This window comes from Chiloscyllium plagiosum, chromosome 12, assembly GCF_004010195.1.
Source record: "Chiloscyllium plagiosum isolate BGI_BamShark_2017 chromosome 12, ASM401019v2, whole genome shotgun sequence".
NCBI lineage: Eukaryota > Metazoa > Chordata > Chondrichthyes > Orectolobiformes > Hemiscylliidae > Chiloscyllium > Chiloscyllium plagiosum.
The window spans coordinates 73,028,488-73,047,440 of record NC_057721.1 but is presented as its reverse complement, the minus strand read 5'-3'; the positions used below and the strand labels follow the sequence as shown (position 1 = coordinate 73,047,440).

General features: G+C 43.2%; 1 protein-coding gene across 1 annotated transcript in view; it reads right to left on the bottom strand.

The window, feature by feature from the left end:
• LOC122555412 (A disintegrin and metalloproteinase with thrombospondin motifs 5) overlaps positions 1-15,843 on the bottom strand; it is a 32,343-nt gene extending 16,500 nt beyond the window's left edge. The window contains exons 1-3 of the mRNA XM_043701394.1: positions 14,556-15,843; positions 2,571-2,703; positions 1,313-1,480 (exon numbers count right to left, since the gene is read on the bottom strand). Of these exons, the coding sequence (XP_043557329.1) occupies positions 1,313-1,480; positions 2,571-2,703; positions 14,556-15,500 (1,246 nt within the window). The 5' untranslated portion in view covers positions 15,501-15,843. The remainder of the gene's footprint in view (positions 1-1,312; positions 1,481-2,570; positions 2,704-14,555) is intronic.
• Between the last annotated feature and the right edge of the window lie 3,110 nt (positions 15,844-18,953).

Here is an 18,953-nt window from a genome sequence, read left to right as displayed (position 1 = left end):
AACACTCCCTAGGACCTTACCATTAAGTGTATAAGTCCTACTAAGATTTGCTTTCCCAAAATGCAGCATCTCGCATTTATCTGAATTAATCTGCCACTTCTCAGCCCATTGGCCCATCTGGTCCAGATCCTGTTGTAATCTGAGGTAACCCCCTTCGCTGTCCACTACACCTCCAATTTTGGTGTCATCTGCAAACTTACTAAATGTACCTCTTATGCTCGCATCCAAATCATTTATGTAAATGACAAAAAGTAGAGGGTCCAGCACCGATCCTTGTGGCACTCCACTGGTCACAGGCCTCCAGTCTGAAAAACAACCCTCTACCACTACCCTCCATCTTCTACCATGAGATCTAACCTTGCTAATCAGTCTCCCATGGGGAACCTTGTCGAACGCCTTACTGAAGTCCATATAGATCACATCTACTGCTCTGCCCTCATCAATCTTCTTTGTTACTTCTTCAAAAAAATATGTGATATCATCCACTATATTTAAGTAACAGCTCACTGGTTGTGAATCATTTTAAGACATTCTGAAGATGAAATAAGGCTCCATATGAACGTTCATGTTTTCTTGCTTTTTTACACTCAATGAAACAAATGATGATTGAAGTATTTCCTTGTAATTCTGTTTACACCACATTCTGCGCTCATTTTACTTTATGCTTTATTTGGATTCTTCTTTCAGGTTTCCTCCATCCTTCCCTCAAATTTTCGGCTTGAAAATAGGGCAGACCCATAATGCTGTGATCTCCACTGGAGGATAGCGGAGATCCCAAATCACCCAAACCAGCATAGGGACTGTTGGCACCCTTCTGATCTACACTGACCTTCAAGCTAAGTCCAAGTTGCATCAACAACATACCCTTTTAAAAGCATGTCATAGCCTGGAGCTATGGATAGTTATGGTAGTTGTTCCAACCCGTATCCATCACATAGTTGACCAGGAATCTCTCCCACTCTTTCCAGCTGCTTTTAGACTGTGTTGAAAAATTTACAAGTAGCTAGTTAACCAGTTTGGCCACATTACTAAAGTTTCTTTGTTTCTACAGTAGGATTGAACCTGCAGTCTTATATCTCGGAGTACCAGAGTAGACTATTAAATGAGCTACATCTGACAGTGCCATGATTGACTGACTAAGTCATGTGGGACTGGTTATCTTACGTACAAACAATTCAACTGAAGAGAGATTGCATTCTATTGGCATAGCCTAAGCGAGGTTTGACACTTGACTATTTATAAAACACAGGAGCTACTAAAACACAAGAGGAACATAGGTAACATTGTTATTAGCCCATCTGAGGATACCTACCATGACCGTCATCAAAGAACTCTGTTACAGTAGCAGAAGTGCACTTTGACCATGGTTTGGAGGAGTCAATGCTGGTCAGAATTGAAGACATTAGCCGCTTATCTTCTGTCAAGCCATACGACTCTTCGCAAAACTTGGAATCATCATGGGACAGTCCTAGGAGATGTCCTTTGATCAACAAGAAGTAGTTACATTATTACATAAGCATTGTCTTACTTGATGCCTCAATTTAAACATTATTCCATCATTTTGATTGTAATGCACCTCTTGGTGAACAATCTTATTCAAAAATCCAAACTAAGCATCTCTTAGCACTGCTTCTATCCCCTTTTAGTGCTGAATTGTTGCCTGGTATCCTGGACCTTGGACTTTTTGCTTGGATATTTTGGCATCTAAGTCAGTATGACATATCATGTTCCCAGAGACTTTACCCAATCCTATTCTCGGGAACTAGATTCAATTACACAGAGGTGGTTGCATGGTGGCACTTCTTTTGATTAGACTATGAGAGGGCGCAGAAGAGATTCATCATGGTGTTATTATGGAGGAGAGGCTCTGTATATGGCGAACAATGTGAGTAACTCATTACAGTGAAGAATCATAGAAATCATAGTCACAGGGTATTAAAAAGGCCTTTCAGTCAATTAAGTCCATACCAAGAAAAATACTAACCTACACTCATCCCATGTTCCAGCATTCGGCCCATAGCCTTGAATGTTATGACACTTCAAGTGCTTATCAAGCGACATTTTAACAGTTGCGAGTTTACCCGCCTCAACTCCCCTCAAGGCAGTGCACTCCCCTACCACCCAAGTTTAAGAAACACCTAATGTGTTGATAACAAGTTTTGGTGATGTAAAGTTGAAATATCTATTTCCATTGTTGGACGTCTTAAGCATTGACCTGAAACCATCAATGCAAAAATGAGAGGCATTGTAAGATGGTTTTCTATGCTGAGGATGGTGTATTGCCTACTTGATATAGTGGTATATAAATATCCAGGTAACTTGTAAAGTGGAAGTAAACAAACAGTGCGAATAGAAAAATCTTTAACATGTTCGATAAAAGAGCAAAGGAATGCGAATAAGGGGATTATTCTTGCAGCGAGCTGATACATTCACAATTTGGGTCTCCTTCTTGTAGGAGATTTGACCCTAAATTCAGCTCTGTTCGACCCTACGCCTACACAATGAGGCCAATCCCTCTGTCTATTTATCTCTTGAATTTAGAACTTGATTCTTAAAGAAAATTTCCATACCAATTTCGTGAGCAACTGTAAATGCAGCATGGAGGCCATCATCTTCAATGATTGCACAGCTGCGCTCAGGAGAACAAATGGTTCCGACATCTGCCATTCCCAAAGTATCACACGAATGATGTCCGCACAAATTCTGCAGGTAAAAACATAGAAATGTATTAGATTTAAACTCTTAAAACAAGAAGGACTGTTAGATATTCAAATAATAACCACATGCTCGATTGACAATCAACAGCCAACTAATGGATTAAGACTTGAGGTAAAATTTCCAACAATTAAATATCAGAACATTAAAGCAGAGCATCATTAATGTAACATTTTCCAGGCAATAAGTGCATCACTGAAGTTGTAATTATATTTTGGGACTGTGTCTTTAAATTCAGGGTAAATGCAAGAGGTCATGTGACCTGAACTGACGTCTGCCTGACAGTACATTTGAGTGGTTTGATTGTTAACGATTAAGGGAAGGCTGAGATTGTTTTCCTGGGCGAACAAAGTACAAGGCTTTTACCCTTGGAGACAATGGCAGCAATCTATCAGTGAGTAGGCTGTGAATCTTCCAAAATGCCAGAAACTCAGAAGGGTGTCATTGGTTTTGGGTTGTACACAGTTATGTTGTAAACTTCTAAAATGAAAGGGAGTTGGGATCAGGAAAGTTGATTACAATTTCTCTGCAAAATTAACAATGTTTCATGAAGCCACAGGAAAGACGGCAGTGAAGCCATTTTTACAATCGGGTTACAGGCTTCTCTACAAATCAATGAACATCACAGACAGGTTCTATGTGGTCAGCAGAGAGAAAAAGCTTTGCAAGAGGAAGATGCCCTCTAGCCAAAGATCCTCATGGATTCATTTTGGTGTGGCCAGGGTAGGAAGAATCATCAGAACAGGATTTACGCTGGGGGTGGATTTAAAGCACACATCAAAACTGAGAAAAATGCCAGAAGATGATCAATCAAAATAACTAACTGGGGAGTTGAGAATATGGAAACTTATTAAAAGGTGGGAACAATGATGTAATTCCATGAAGAGTGTAATATGGGATATGTATTACAGTTAGCTCTCTACAGTTAGCTACAAAAAGATAATAGCGTTTAGTCAATACGTTTTCAGTAATTTTGTTACTGTAAAGGTTTCAAAGCATGAAATCTTGCCATGTCATTTTGTTCAGCTGGAAGTATGTAATACTTTTCAGGTTATCAGCCACTGTGGAGAACATAACCAGAAAGTGATTAACACTCATTTTGAACATCTAGATTTGGACATGGCTTTTACATAATGAATGCAGGTGACAAAGGAACAGTGCTCCAAAAGCTTGTGGTTTCAAATAAACCTGTTGGACTATAACCTGGTGTCGTGTGACTTCTGACCTTGTCCACCCCAGTCCAACCCTGGCACCACCACATCAAGGATATTCCAAAGCAATTTTCAATCACTAAGGTATTTTTGAACTTTCGTCACCTTATAATGCAGAAAACGTGGCAGTTATTGTGTTTGCAGAACACTCCCACGAACTGTAACATGAAAGTGACCAGTTCATCTATTTTTACTTATGTTAATTGAGAGTTAAACATTGTTCAGCAATTGTGTGTAACTCCCTTGTTCTTATACATAATGGCACCATGGGGTGGTTTTACTTTTAATAAAGGGTGTAGACAGAACCTCAGCTTAGTTTTTGATTTAGAAAAAGGCACTTCCATCTGTGCCTCAGTAATACAATGAAGGGTCGGTTTTTATTGTTTGTGCTCAGGTCTCTAAATTGAGGCTTGATCTGAAAGTAGTTGAGCTACAGCCGTAAAAGCAAAAGAATATTGGGGTTTTAGAGGAACCCTTACCTTAGGATTGGACTTTTGTTTTTGTGGGGTTCTTACATATCGGTTCCCTTACCTGACAGTTTATACGGATTTGATGTTGTTGGTACAAGTGGACATTACTGAGTGATTTTTGAGTCGCTTTAAATGCATTGTGGAGGCCAGCAACTTCTTTTGTCCTTCACATGCTTTCAGCTGATACCTTTGTTTGGATTAAAAGCTAAGGGCAGCACCCCACATGCCCACCCCCACCTCACTTCACCCCCATATGGTTTCCTTCTGAGACACTGTATGAACTTATTAAGTTACAAAGCTTCAATGATTTATATGGTTTCAGCAAATCTCATATTCCATTGTTCAAGGATAGTCTGGAACAACAGTCACACAAAGCTCTTTAACCTGACTCATTTTTCAGTCTGCTATTCTTGTACTCCTGGGGCTGTGGTCTAGATAGATAAATCCAGGTAATTGTAGCTACTTGTACATTTCAGATTCCATGTAAGAAAATCGCAACATTAAATAGTTGCCTTCCTTTATGACTATATTGCAAAGATGGTTTGCATTTTTAGGTTGTGCATTGGCATGTTTCAAACATCATATAGTTGCTATTTTTAATACCTCTCCAGACAAGTATTTTCAAGGTCTGGCAAACACAATTGTTCCCAATGAATTTTTTTTTGAAATTGATAAGTTTGAGTTAACATTTATCTACAATCACCCCATCACCCTTTTGTTAATTTAATTTGGACCATGTAGTGTCACCTGACTGTTATGCAATGATCGTGCATGTGATTAGAATAAGATAAAGCATCAGTCTTAGCTGTAGTGCACATACAATCTGAACTGAGCAGCCTGGTATGAAAAGAATCATTTGATAAAATCTTTAAGAGCGGCCGATGCGCACAGAACTGTATCCAGCACAGCGCTGTGTCTTTGTTGTGAAGTGTATGAGTATATAGAATAAATCAAAGAATGAAAGATTACAGAGCTAACCAGATATGGTCAGGAAGATTGTTTATCATAATCCCCTCCTATTTCCTGGAAATACAGAACTCTTTATCTACATTTCACATTTTACTTCTGAGGATCCACAGTGAGATTCAAAGCTGCTCCACATTCTTAAATAAAGCACAAAGCATCAGTTCAAAAACAAAACTAAAGCTGTGAGTTGGTATTCCTGATAAAGAGCGATGTTTGACAAAACTTGGTGGGTCATGGTTATTGAGCAATGAATCAGACCATCAGCTGACAGCTTCTTTTCTAAGGTGCATTCCCAGCATTTGACACATCACAAATTTTTTTTACAACTTCTCTGAACGTTAGTGTATAAAAATTCTGTGATTACATTAATGAAGATGTTAATCTATTTGGAATAAACACTTCCATTCTGAGAAAGAGTTACTGGATCAGAAACGTTAACTCTGATTTCTCTCCACACATGCTGCTAGACCTACTGTACTGTTCCAGCAATTTCTGTTTTTCTTTCTGATTTCCAGCATTGCAATTCTTTCAGCTTATTTTTATGAAGCAAATATTTCACTGCCATGCATATTGTTTTGTAACAAGCTCTAAACTATGTCAATATGTATCCACTAATTTGTTTAAGTTATTATATAAAGGTAAATAGACAGGATCATAGTGTATGTCACTGCCACTACAAAACAGAGAAGCAGTAGCTAAGTGAATAGATCAACACTAGAATCCCTACAATGTGGAACCAGGCCATTCAGCCCATTCAGTCCACACCGACACTCCAAATAGCATCTCATACAGGCCCATCCCACTACCCTTGCATTTCCTACAGCTAACCCACCTGGCCTGTACTTTCCTGGACATAATTTAACATAGTTAATCCACCTAACCTTCACAAATTTGGACCTTGGGAGGAAACTGGAGCAACCGGAAGAAACCCTCCCAGGCACGGGAGAATGTGCAAACTCCATACAGACAGTTGCCTGAGGATGGAATCAAACCCAGGTCCCTGTGAGGCAGCAGTGCTCACCACTGAGCCACCATGTCAAGACATTGGTTGCTCGTAAATAATCTGTTTCACCCTTAGAGAGAATGCTTTCAGCCCTAACTTATTGAGATGGGGTTCTTCTCTGCTCTGTGGATGGTGATGAATGTTTTCTGCTCGCCAAAAGGAGCAGTACCCGCAATCTATGCAAACTGGCTATTAGTGGCGCTCTAAAAAAAGAGGAGGAGGGAGTTAAACAGCACTGCAGAGGCATAAAAATAATAATTATATAAAAAGCAAACAAGTTAAAGGAAGGAGGCAATGAGCTGTGTTTTCACACAGGCCCCTGGCATTAGTTCACAGCTTCCAGAGTCAGGTGCTTTTGCTGGTTAGTGTTTGCATTGCTGCCTCCATTTAAAGGCTGAGGGTATCACAGCGGAGAAAGATTTTGTCTCTCTCGCGCACACACACACACAAACAGACAGGCTCCCTGTTTATTATTTACCCAGTAGTATGACCCAAAAAAAAACATGTACAATATTAGTCACAGTTTTGTTCCGGTGTGGGATTTGGTAGTTACCTTGTCAACAGTGAGCTTTCCCTAAATAAGTTCTTCTATTCATAGTACGATTATTGATAAACACAACTCTCTAACCACTCTCCATCACCAGTTCCCTCCATCAGTGACCTCACTGTACACTGAATGGTTTGACCTGCTCTTCTCACTTCTGATTCAACCCCTTCTATCTCCGCCTCCTTTCTCCAAAAGAGAGTTACTATGAAACCTAAGAATTTACAATTCATTTTCTTAAAGGTTCCAAAAATAAAATATCATATGATGGGAAGGTAGCTGTGTAATTAACGGTTATTTTTCCTTGTAATATAAAATATGACATGGATAGGCTTCTTCAATGAATGGCATATTATCTTCTGATGAAAGGCCATGCAAGATATTTTGTTGTACTTGTAAACAGAGGAATATGCCACAAGGTAATTACACCTGATAAATGAAAAATAAATTATGTAAAAGTAATAGAATTGTGGGTTACTGAATTGTCAGCAGTTTGGACCATGGCACAAGCCAGGAATCTAGTGGTCTTTCAACCATGTTCAACCTACGATCAATTTGGCTAGAAACAGCTTTAACAATTAAAAAAAAAAATTGCATTTGTATTGCACTTGAAAACCATCGCATGCCTCATAGTGCTTTGCGGCCAATGAAGTACCTTTGTGTAAAAGTGAAGCAATCATTGCAATGTAGGAAACACGGCAGGCAATTTTGCACACAGCAATCTCTGACAAATAACAAAGTGATGAGGACCAACAATGTTGATTGAGGGATAACTATCAAACAGGACACGAGGGGTAATTCCCTGCTCTTCCTTGAGAAAGTACCAAGGGAGCACTTACCCAAGCTGAAAGATGGGACCTGGTCTATCAGAAAGAAGACACTTCTTCAGTAGTATACTAGACAGCCAGCCTTTATTTTTGCGTTCAATCTCTGGAGTAGGACTTGAACCTGGAACCTTCAGATGCAGGCTGAACTTGTGCTAATAGTAACTGGGATATTATATGCTAGCTTGATATTATATCCAAGCTTGCACAGCGTATTATTGTAGATGGCATCAAAACATACCCCATTCTGACTCCACTCAATATCCACCCCAGCCTTTCTAACAGGAGTGACAAAACAGTGATCAGGGACAGATTCTCTCGATAACCTTCCTCCACCAGAATACAGACACAAACCTTTACCCCTAACATTCTTGAGATCATCTATGTATTACTGATTAGAAATCAAGCCTGAGATCTTCCTGTTCTGTACAGGTGAACACTTTTATTCGTAAAGCATTACAGAGTATTTTCTCCACGCACTGTTCACCAAATCCATTCAAATTTCTAAGGTCCAAATTGGAGAAGTAACTGCTTCACTTACACACATGCACTTTCATCAGTTACTAAATTTGAATCATTTTGGGGAGTTGTCAATGTGACAGACTTTGGTTCAGTTTTTATATATTTCCTGTACTGAATTCTTCATGTCTCTCTTTGTAAACTACTGTGGTTTCAAAAGAAATATTCCTGAAGGAGTAGTTACTGACTGTGGAAACATGCCTCCTCACCTGTGCAATTGTAAGTATTTTTAATTAACCTGTGCATTGACACAGCTCCGGAGTAAGTGAGACTTGAATTCAGACCTTCTGATCCACTGCAATGAAAGAGCCTGTATTGCACAATTATAGATGTTGCCAAATTTGCTTTATATGATCAAATGAGATGCAATAATAATCAATGTTTGGAATTATAGTTATTGTGCATAGTTGGGACTTCAAGAAGCTGAATTTCAAGCATTGGAATTTTAAAAGCTCTGTGCGTGATCAATGCCAGTCCTTTTCTTAAAAAAGAAGGAATTCATTGTGCAAGACAATCAAAGATGGAAATTAAAAAGAAATGAGGTAAATGAATCAAAAAGCATCTCATTTCTTTTATATCCATAATCACACGCAAATGCAACTGAAATGCATCCATTACTATATCATAATGGGTGGCACAGTGGTTAGCACTGCTGCCTCACAGTGCCAGAGACCCAGGTTCAATTCCTGCCTCAGGCAACTGTCTGTGTGGAGTTTGCACATTCTCCCTCTGTCTGTGTGGGCTTCCTCCCACAGTCTGAAAATGTGCAGGTTAGGTGAATTGGCCATGCTAAATTGCCCATAGTGTTAGGTGAAGGGGTAAATGTAGGGGAATGGGACTGGGTGGGTTGCTCTTCAGAGGGTTGGTGTGGACTTGTTGGGCTGAAGGGCCTGTTTCCACGCTGCAAGTAATCTTAGAGAGAACATAAAGCATTTTTAGATAAAAATAGAACCTAATGCCTGCACAACTCCATCTCATAGATATCAGCTATACCCCATCTAGGACTCCCACATGACAGGTGGAAATAATAACCAAGATACCAAGAAGGAGCTGCCAAAAAGCCTCATGACATTTACTGTCTAGGTTCACAAATGAAGAACTGCAACTTGAGCAGATTGCTGGGGCAGGTCTGGTACCTATCACCTATACTTCAACATGTTTTGAGCTTCAGAGCAGGTAGGGAGACATTTACAGTGTTTTACTGTATGCCACTTTTACCAGTTTCTTCTCCTGAAAATGCTGTCAAATGGAACATCATCAATCAGTCAGATACATAAGGCAGTCAAGTGCATTGCAGGTGACACTAATGAGTCATGAGACATCTATTGGCCATAGTCTGACCTGTATAAGAGGATATTATACTCATTATAGCAATACATAAAGATGTCAGTATGGCTTAGTATTGTTAGTGGTATTTGCTGCTAAGTTCATTATATTCTGATGGTGGGATCTTCAGGATTGGAAGCTGACTTTAAACACTCCCTGCTAGTTTGTGTAATGGGTCACATTGGAATGAAATACTACATTTTTGGTTATTATATAACATCTTCATGATTAAAAGTCACTGCTTTGCCAAGGTTAAAACAAACCTTATATAATAGAAATGTTTCAGCTTTACTCAGTATGACAGTGACTGATGTTTTGAAAGCCTTAAGATAATGCCATTGCCAGGTATTTCTGCTCATCCCCCGACACACACTTGGCCTGTTATACAGACTCCTTCAAATATCTATTTTCTTTTCTTTTCAGTTTTGTCCCCTCATTTCCTGACTCTGGGTTGAATGTACTCTTCCATTGGAGCGATTAATCTTCTGGTAGCTCACCAGTCTTAACAATGAATGACAGCATGTTATTGAACTGTGGAGGCTGTAACAGGCAAACTCAATTAGTCTTTCACTGACCTCTGTATGGGCAGACATTTGAGTGGTGGGGTGGAGGTAGGAGATGTGGATTGGGATTATTAGGTTGAGATTGGGAAGAAGAACTCTAATTTCTTAAATACTGTGGATCAGAGGCACTCATGACATTTGCAGTGCTATTATTGCTACATGGCTGAAATCATAGAATCACTACAATGCAGAAGCAGGCCATTCGACCCATCGAGTCCACGCTGACATTACAAAGAGCATCCCATGCAGACCCACCCCCCTATCCTATCCATGCAACCCTACATTTCCCATGGCGAATCCACCTTACCAACACATTCCTGGACACTATGGGTAATTTAGCATGGCCAATCCAACAAAACTGTGCATCTTTGGATTGTGGGAGGAAACCTATGCAGACACAGGGAGAATGTGAAAACTCCATTTAGACAGTGACCTGAGGCCTGGAATCAAACCTGGGTTCCTGGCTCTGTGAGGCAGTAGTCCTCACCACTGAGCCACCCAATATCATGCAGTATAAGAGCTATGTCAATAATTTTTAAGTTCTGACAAAAAAAATTAGAACACTCAATGAATCAATACTTACTGTAGGAAGGAAAAGAGCAGAAAGGACTGCTGTAGCTTGAGGAAGCAAGGAAGTTCACACAAATTAGTTACACAGAAAAGCAAACAGGGACTGCTTTTTATTCATGCACAGGATGTGGCTGGCTTGAGGCAGGTGGGAGTCAACTGCATTGCTGCACTGAGTCTGCAGGCAAATGTAGGCCAGATGATTTCCTTCTCTTAAGGACATCAGTGAACCAAATGTGTTTAACCCCAACAATAGGCAATGGTCACCACTAGCTTCTTAATTCCAGATATTATTGAATTAAAATGCCACTGTCTACCATGGCAGAATTTGAACTTAGGTCTCCAGAACACTATTTGGGTCTCTAGATTAGTAGACCAGCAACATCACAACTAGGCTATTGCTTCCCCACATAATAGCTGCAAGTGAAGTTGTATCCAAGAAGTGTTAGCATGATTTCCTATCAGGTGACTAGGTGTGTTGTGTATCCTGTCTGTTTCAGCTGACCTGGAAAAACGTCCCAATTCACATTTTCAAGTCTTCATATACTTGGTCCTTTTAAGAGCTAGTCATTTCTTTCTCTCTGTGTTCTTCTCAACATTTGCTCAGATGAAGAGTAAGCATGTGAAAATGCTATGGCTATTCAAAATTGGAGCTTTTCTCCAGTTCAAGCAGTTAAAGATTACTTCAAACTACCACAGAGGCTAATGAGTCTAGCTAGGCTTGAATAAGCATCTATTCATTGGCTGACAAGCTTCAAAAAGGTCCCAATCTTGATTGCTGCTCTCTGGTAAGACAATCAATCTTATGCCGATGTGATATCATACATCAGCCCTGAGGTCAGGTCTTTCATTCATTCTCTGCTGAAGTTCACTTTGAAGGACAGTTTGGTCAGTGGTGGCCACAGGAACAAGATGGGAGGTAGGTCTCAAGTCCACCTCAGATAGAGCACAAATTTAAGCCACACTGTTGATGGTGTTCTGAACTATACTCTAGCATAATATCTAGGCAGGTGTGAGGACTGCAGATGCTGGAGGTTAGAGTTGAGAGTGTGGTGCTGGAAAAGCACAGCAGGTCAGGCAGTGTCTGAGGAGCAGGAGAATCGACGTTTCAGGCTAAAGCCCTTCATCAGGAATGATGCCTGATGAAGGGCTTTTGCCCGAAACATCGATTCTCCTGCTGCTCGGATGCTGCCTGACTTGCTGTGCTTTTCCAGCACCACACTCTAGCATAATATTTCGCCAACTGAGGTCACCAGCTTGTGGTAAATCTTATTCAGGTTCATATTTGGGTTCAATGCACAAAACCTGAAAAGGAAAACCTCGTAATGCCACTTTTTGATGACTGGTGCCCAACAACTTATAGTGAAAAGGGGTAATGATTTAGTGGAGTTATTACTAAATTATTAATCCAGTCGACTCAAGTAATGCTGTGGTGATCTGGGTTCAACTCCTGCCATTAAGGGCAGCACGGTGGCTCAGTGGTTAGCAGTGCTGCCTCACAGCACCAGGGTCCCAGGTTTAATTCCAGCCTCGGGAAACTGTCTGTGTGGAGTTTGCACATTCTCCCTGTGTCTGCGTGGGTTTCCTCTGGGTGCTCCGGTTTTCTCCCACAGTCCAAATATGTGCAGGTCAGGTGAATTGGTCATGCCAAATTGCCCATAGTGTTAGGTGCATTAGGGAAATGGGTCTGGGTGGGTTACTCTTCGGAGGGTCGGTGTGGACTGGTTGGGCCGAAGAGCCTGTTTCCACACTGTAGGGAATCTAATCTAAAATGGTAGATGGTGAAATTTGAATCTGAAATTAAGAGTCTAATGATGACCACACAACTATTGTGGATTGTTGGAAGAGCCCATCTGGTTCACTAATGTCCTTTAGGGAAGGAAACTGTCATCCTTACCTGATCTGGTAAAAATGAGAATCCAGACTCACCGCAATGATGGTTGACTCTTAACCGCCCTCTGAGCAATTAGGGCTGGGCACCAAATGCTAGCTGAGCCAGCGATGCCCTCATCCCATGAACGAATAAAAAACAATACGCACCAGGCTCAGTGTGTTAGCTGTCAACCGTCACTCAACAGCCTGGAACATACAATTCCCTGGCCCCATTGCGATTGGAAAAAAGGCACCAACAGCATTCCCCCAAAACCAGGAACACTGGCGAAAATGAAAGAAACAAAAAAAACCCTGACTCTTCAGGTCAGACTTTTTCCAGATCTGTACAACTGTACGTGAACACCTGTTGGTTCAACTGATTCCGAAAACCAATTACCTCCTTGAGGATGGAAAGCTGCTGCATTTCGATGGCGTTACAAACGCAGTCACCAAAGCATAAGTAACAAGAATAAAGGAGGGACAAATACCAGAAATATAACGTAATCTTAAACATAACGCCCCGTGCATTGAAACTATTTAAGTAGGCATCTAAAAGCCAGTTAAAAATAAACGGTCGAGCTCGGGTTAACTGACGTTAACATTGTTTGTATAAAGGGGAATGGCAAGGCAAAGACAATTCCTGGATACGTAGCAATGAGCTGAAAAAGGGGGCAAAACCCGTGTCAAAATAATTGGGTTTGGACTAACTCCCCCCACCCCACGCCATTCTTGTCCAATCGCTATGCCTTCAGCTAGTGAAACTTTCTCTTCAAATCTAAAATTAGATTCCACAATTTTTCTGCAGTTGTCTGGCTACAGGAGCGAAGCTAAAGAGGGAAGTTTGTGTTCGTAACTGTTCCTCTCGGCATCGAACTTGCAATTGAACTTGAACTGATTTCCAGCATCCACAGTTCTTTCGGGTTTTATAAAACTTACATTTCCAGCTTCTGAAGTTCCCACGAATGAAAAAAAAACCACACAGAGCTGACCGGAGGCTGATCCAAAGATTCTGGAATTAGCACAAGTCGCACTGCCTTTTTAGGTGTAAACACAAATGTTGGGCAAACCTATTTTCATTTTCACAGGACGACACATTCTAATTTTCGCAATATTATACATTCAACAGGCGTCACGTGTCTGTGAACAAATACTCAACCAAATTTGGCAGACAATTTTTTTTCTGGAGGCTGAGATTTAGAGAGCAAGCCACAGAGTTGTATGTTGATAAACATTTAACTGGATGGTTATTGGTGAAGGCTGACTTCATCTTCACTCCTCCTGGGAAGCGGATCCACTGCCGGAAGCCTGAACAGTTCCAAAATCGCGAACTAGATCTGACTACCCTCTCCAGTCAGGAGCACACTGTTAGCTGCCGCCAACCTTCTGAATCAACCACAACATGACAATTCAGCAAAGAACACAACAATAAAAACGCAGTTTATGCATTTTAGTCGAACTTTTCAAATTCATGGGGCAAGGAATTGTAAACATTGAGTTTCTCCCGGGAATCACTGCGTTTGACATGATGGTTTATAAAGCAAGACGCGCATAGGCAGGGGCGAACACTGCTATTTGAGTTAAAGTTCATTGCTCCTGGCCATAACAGCGACGCTCAAACATACCAGTATCTATCTGCCTATCCATTTAGCTAATCTTCATCAATCAATCTATCTATCTATCTATCTATCTATCTATCTATCTATCTATCTATCTATCTATCTATCCATCCATCCATCTCGCTACGTATCCACCCATCTATCCATCTTGTTATGTATCCACCCATCTATCCATTTCGCTATCCATCTAATCCATCTATCTCATCGATCTATGTATTTACTTATCTATCTCATCTTTATATCTATCTACCCATTGACCTTGAAGTCTTCCTGTCCCTGAGTGTCTGTCTATCTGTGTGTGTGTGTCTGTCTCTGTCTGTCTGTCTATCTGTGTGTCTGTGTGTGTTGAACTGGCTTACCTCCCGGGTGAACAGGATAGCAGCATCATAGTGCTCTTCATGGTCCGTGTCCACCTGGTTCTGTTTGTGTTGCCACTTGCAGAAGTTCTGGAGGGTGCTCGCCGCGTTCTTGCTGATCGCCGGCCCTTGGTGGTTCTCGGTCAGGACGATGATCCTGACCACGGCCAGGCGGACCGGGTTCTCGATGCTGGCGTGCCCGAACAGCTTGGAGGCGATGGAGGCCAGGGTGAGCAGGTAGTGGCGGACCCTGTCGCCGTACTTCTGAGACATGGACTGGTCAGCCACCAGCAGCAGCTCGACATGCCGGAGCCGGGACACCGAGCGCCTGGAGCGGCCGGAGCTCCGGGGCTGGGGGCTCCGGGCAGGGGGCTGACCGGAGGGGGTGCGGATCTCACAGCGGCCGAGCTCTGCGGACGGAGTCTCGAAGCTGAAACGGTCCCGGGTGAAGAAGTGTGGCGTCGGCGCCCGGTCCGCGGCGCCACCGAAAGGCAGCAGCCCGGCGCTCCCGGAGCCGGTGAGGAGCGGGCTGACGGTGTAACGGGAGTGGCCGACCGCGAAGAAGCCTCGCAGAGCTCCGCAGAGATTGAAGACGGCGAGCGACTCCGGCTCGGAGTTGACCGTGCCCCGGTACAAGCAGCGGGGGCTAGGCGCCTGGGCTAGCGGGGACAGTGCTGGGCTTCCCGGGGAGGGCGAACCGAGCGCCTCGTCCCTCTCCAAATCCAGCAGGAACCTCTCGCCGTCCGCGTACACCAAGTAGCCGACCTTGCCATCCCCGGCGTAAATGCGATCGACCTTCTGCACCGGCCCCTTCCTCCTCCGCCAGCCCCGCTGCAGGGGAGAGAGCTGGAGTTGACCCGCCACAGGTAGGTCAGGCTCCTGAACTGCAAAACAGTGCAGCATCGTCTGCAACAAGCTGCAGACAACCAGGAAAACAAACAGCACCATGTTTACAGTGACAGGAGAGAGAAAAAATAACAAAAAAATCCAAACAAACCCACCAGGTTCCAAAATAACTATTGTACAAAATAAAACCCAGCGTGCAAAACACACACACAGAGAAAAAATATAATGAAATGCAGCTCTGTCCAAAACTTCCAAACTCTGTATTGTCAGACGCGTCAAAATATTTATTTTTCAGGGGGACAAAGTTCTTTTTGTAAAGCACCCCCCCACTTTCCCTGTAGAGAAGATCTAAGATGTCAGGCGGTGTAACAATGAATTTATAGCGAATTCTCAAGCCGGCTCGGCTGTAACAGATCCGTCACTGCTGCGTCTTAAACTCAGTGAGACCGCCCCTTCTCTCTCTGCTCACCCTCACCACCCCCCCCCCTCCCCCCGCTCCATCATCCCACGGCAGTATCCTGGTGTAAGTCACTAAATCATAGCGTCAGTGGGTGCATGGCGTCAAAATATTGGGAAATGAGTTCTAGGTCCACTGCTTTCTCCAGAGTGGGTTTACAATTGACAGCTCAGCCTGCCCCGTCATGAGTTGACCGTAAACCTCCAGGTTCTCTGGGATCCTTTCCAAGGCTGAATCCACCGGGGATTGGGGCGGAAGGGACGAGGAGCCCCCCCCCCGTGGGGAGTAAGTGCTCTGGTCACTGTTTTCTCATCAATCCTCCGAGTGGCTGCCCGCTGGCACTGTGCCGCTGAAAGTACAGTGTCACTCGATTCCGGGAGGCTGCAGTGAACTTCGTCAGCGCCACGGCCGCTCTTTAAGGCTGACAGTTCAAGAGTTCAATTCCCACACCGGCTGAGGGTACCATGAAGGATTCTCCTTCACAGTCTCTCGCCTCAGGGTGTGGTGACTTTCAGGTTAAACCGCTAACGCGAGAGCAGCAGATAGGGGCTATGGTCACTGTATTTAATCCTGATGTATCCGAAAGACTGGCTGGAAAGCCCTCAATTTTGTTTTCCTTTCCCCTTTCCTGTGCTTGCGTTAGTAGGCATGAAGTGGAAGCTGAACTGGGCTTGGACAAAGACAGAAGTCACACGACACCAGGTTATAGTCGAGAGTGTGGTGCTGGAAAAGCACAGCAGGTCAGGCAGCATCCGAGGAGCAGGAGAATTGACGTTTGAAGCATAAACTCTTCATCAGGAAGATGCTGGAAGCGTCGACTCTCCTCCTCCTGGGATGCTGCCTAACCTGCTGTGCTTTTCTAGCAACACTCTCGCCTCTGATCTCCAGCATCTGCAGTCCTCACTGTCACCAGGTTATAGTCCAACAGGTTTATTTAAAATCACAAGCTTTTGTAGCGCAACCTGACTAAGGGGCAGCGCTCTGAAAGCTTGTGATTTCAAATGAGCTAGTTGGGGCGCTAGTTGGCACTGGCCTAACTGTCTCCAGATCACTGAGTTAAAGGTAACACCTCATTGTAGGTTCCTCAGCGCCTCTCGCTCCGTGATCCCGTTTGATGTACATTGAAGGGTTGCAGGGAATCCCATGTAACTCGATAATCTCCCCACCATCATCCCGCAGCAGTATCCTGGTCTAAGTCACTAAATCATAGCGTCACTGCGGGCACGGCGGCAAAATGTTGGGAATTGAGTTCAGGGTCAATCTAAAAAATGACCACCCTTGGTTACCAAGGGTTGTCAGCGCTGGTACAGCCGAGGAGTGCAGCGGAGAACCGGGCAATCATTACCAATAGTGGTCCAAACTGCTCCCCCACCCCCAACCCCACCTTACACACAATCACACACTCTTTCTGCTCACTCCTCGGTCAGTCACCTGAGATCACACCTTTTCTTCACATTCTGTAAGGAATGGAGAATGAATCGTTCCAACTTTTCCAACAAATTAGTTTTTAAAATGTAAGCAGTATTGTGTTTTTTTTAACGGACAACACACGCGCATCTTTTCCCGTGTGATATTCAGGACTTCGTGTGTTGATGTGAGACAAGTGCGGGAGCTATGTGTACAGAGCGGGCAAAGGAAGGTGGTAATCTCTGCAGCAGAGAGCAAGTGTTCTCGCTAACAACCTTTAGATTCATGTAGGGGGGCGCGGTGGCTAGCACTGCTGCCTCACAGCGCCAGAGACCCGGGTTCAATTCCCGCCTCAGGCGACTCACTGTGTGGAGTTTGCACTTTCTCCCCGTGTCTGCGTGGGTTTCCTCCGGGTGCTCCGGTTTTCTCCCACAGCCCAAAAAATGTGCAGGTCAGGTGAATTGGCCAGGCTAAATTGACCCTAGTGCCAGGTAAGGGGTAAATGTAGGGGTATGGGTGGGTTGCGCTTCGGCCGGTCGGTGTGGACCTGTTGGGCCGAAGGGCCTGTTTCCACACTGTAATGTAATCTAATCTAATCATAAGATAAAACAAAACACACATTAACTGAGGGTGACGTTTGTTTTGTGTACAGCACTATCTTACTTAGGCAGTTAGAGTGGAACTTTAAATGTTAGGCTTGCCAGCGAAGCCCACATCCCGTGTAGAGTGAAATTGTAATAATTCGTGTAATATTTCAGATGTTATTAAATCAAAGCGTAATTTCCATGTCCTTAAGCTTCCAGTAGGGAGCAGCCTCACAGACTGAAAATGAAGGACACGGGTTAAATGCCGCTGGGTTAATATTGGGCAGGTAAAAACAATGACTGCAGATGCTGGAAACCAGATTCTGGATCAGGCAGCATCCAAGGAGCAGCGAAATCGACGTTTCGGGCAAAAGCCCTTCATCAGGAAACTTTCTAGGCTCATTACATAGACAAAAAAAGCAGTGTTGTCAGATATTTGTCCGTCTATCTATCTATCTGTCTATCTGTCTGTTTATCTATCTATGTCTGTCTGTGTCTATCTATCTATCTATGTCTGTCTGTCTATCCGTTCGTGTATATGAAAATAAATGCACCAAATTCAAATATTTCTCTGTACGAATTACGAAATAGTCGGATTTTAAGAGATTTTGCGAAAACGCTATCAACCAAATTACCGTTCGCGGATCATAGTTCGAATAAATCTTTCCAGAGATCGAACATTGCTGAATACCTTCCCAAAACCACTGAAACAAAAAGTGAATTAAATGGGGGGTGGGATCTTCCTTTCTCCTCCAGGTGGGGGTATCTCTTTAAGTGTGTGACTCTGACTGACTTTAAAACGGTTCCGTACACTGAAATAAAGTCTCGAAACGCCTTTGGCTGACGCAGTGTTTACTGTGTGCCGTCTGGCAGCGGATGCTGGCGGGAGTTTGAAAGAGTCGAGCTGGATTAATAAAAGCGTCGAGCGAGTGCATGTATAGAGCGCCAATAATTCCCATCCCGAACAGTAGCGAAAGGATAAACCATCAATAAAGAAGTCTCCAACCCGCTGAATTGCACTTCAAATCGAAGGCAAAACCAAGACAACAAATCAAAACAGAAACAACTGGATAAAGTCAACAGGTCTAGCAGCATCTGGGGAGGGAG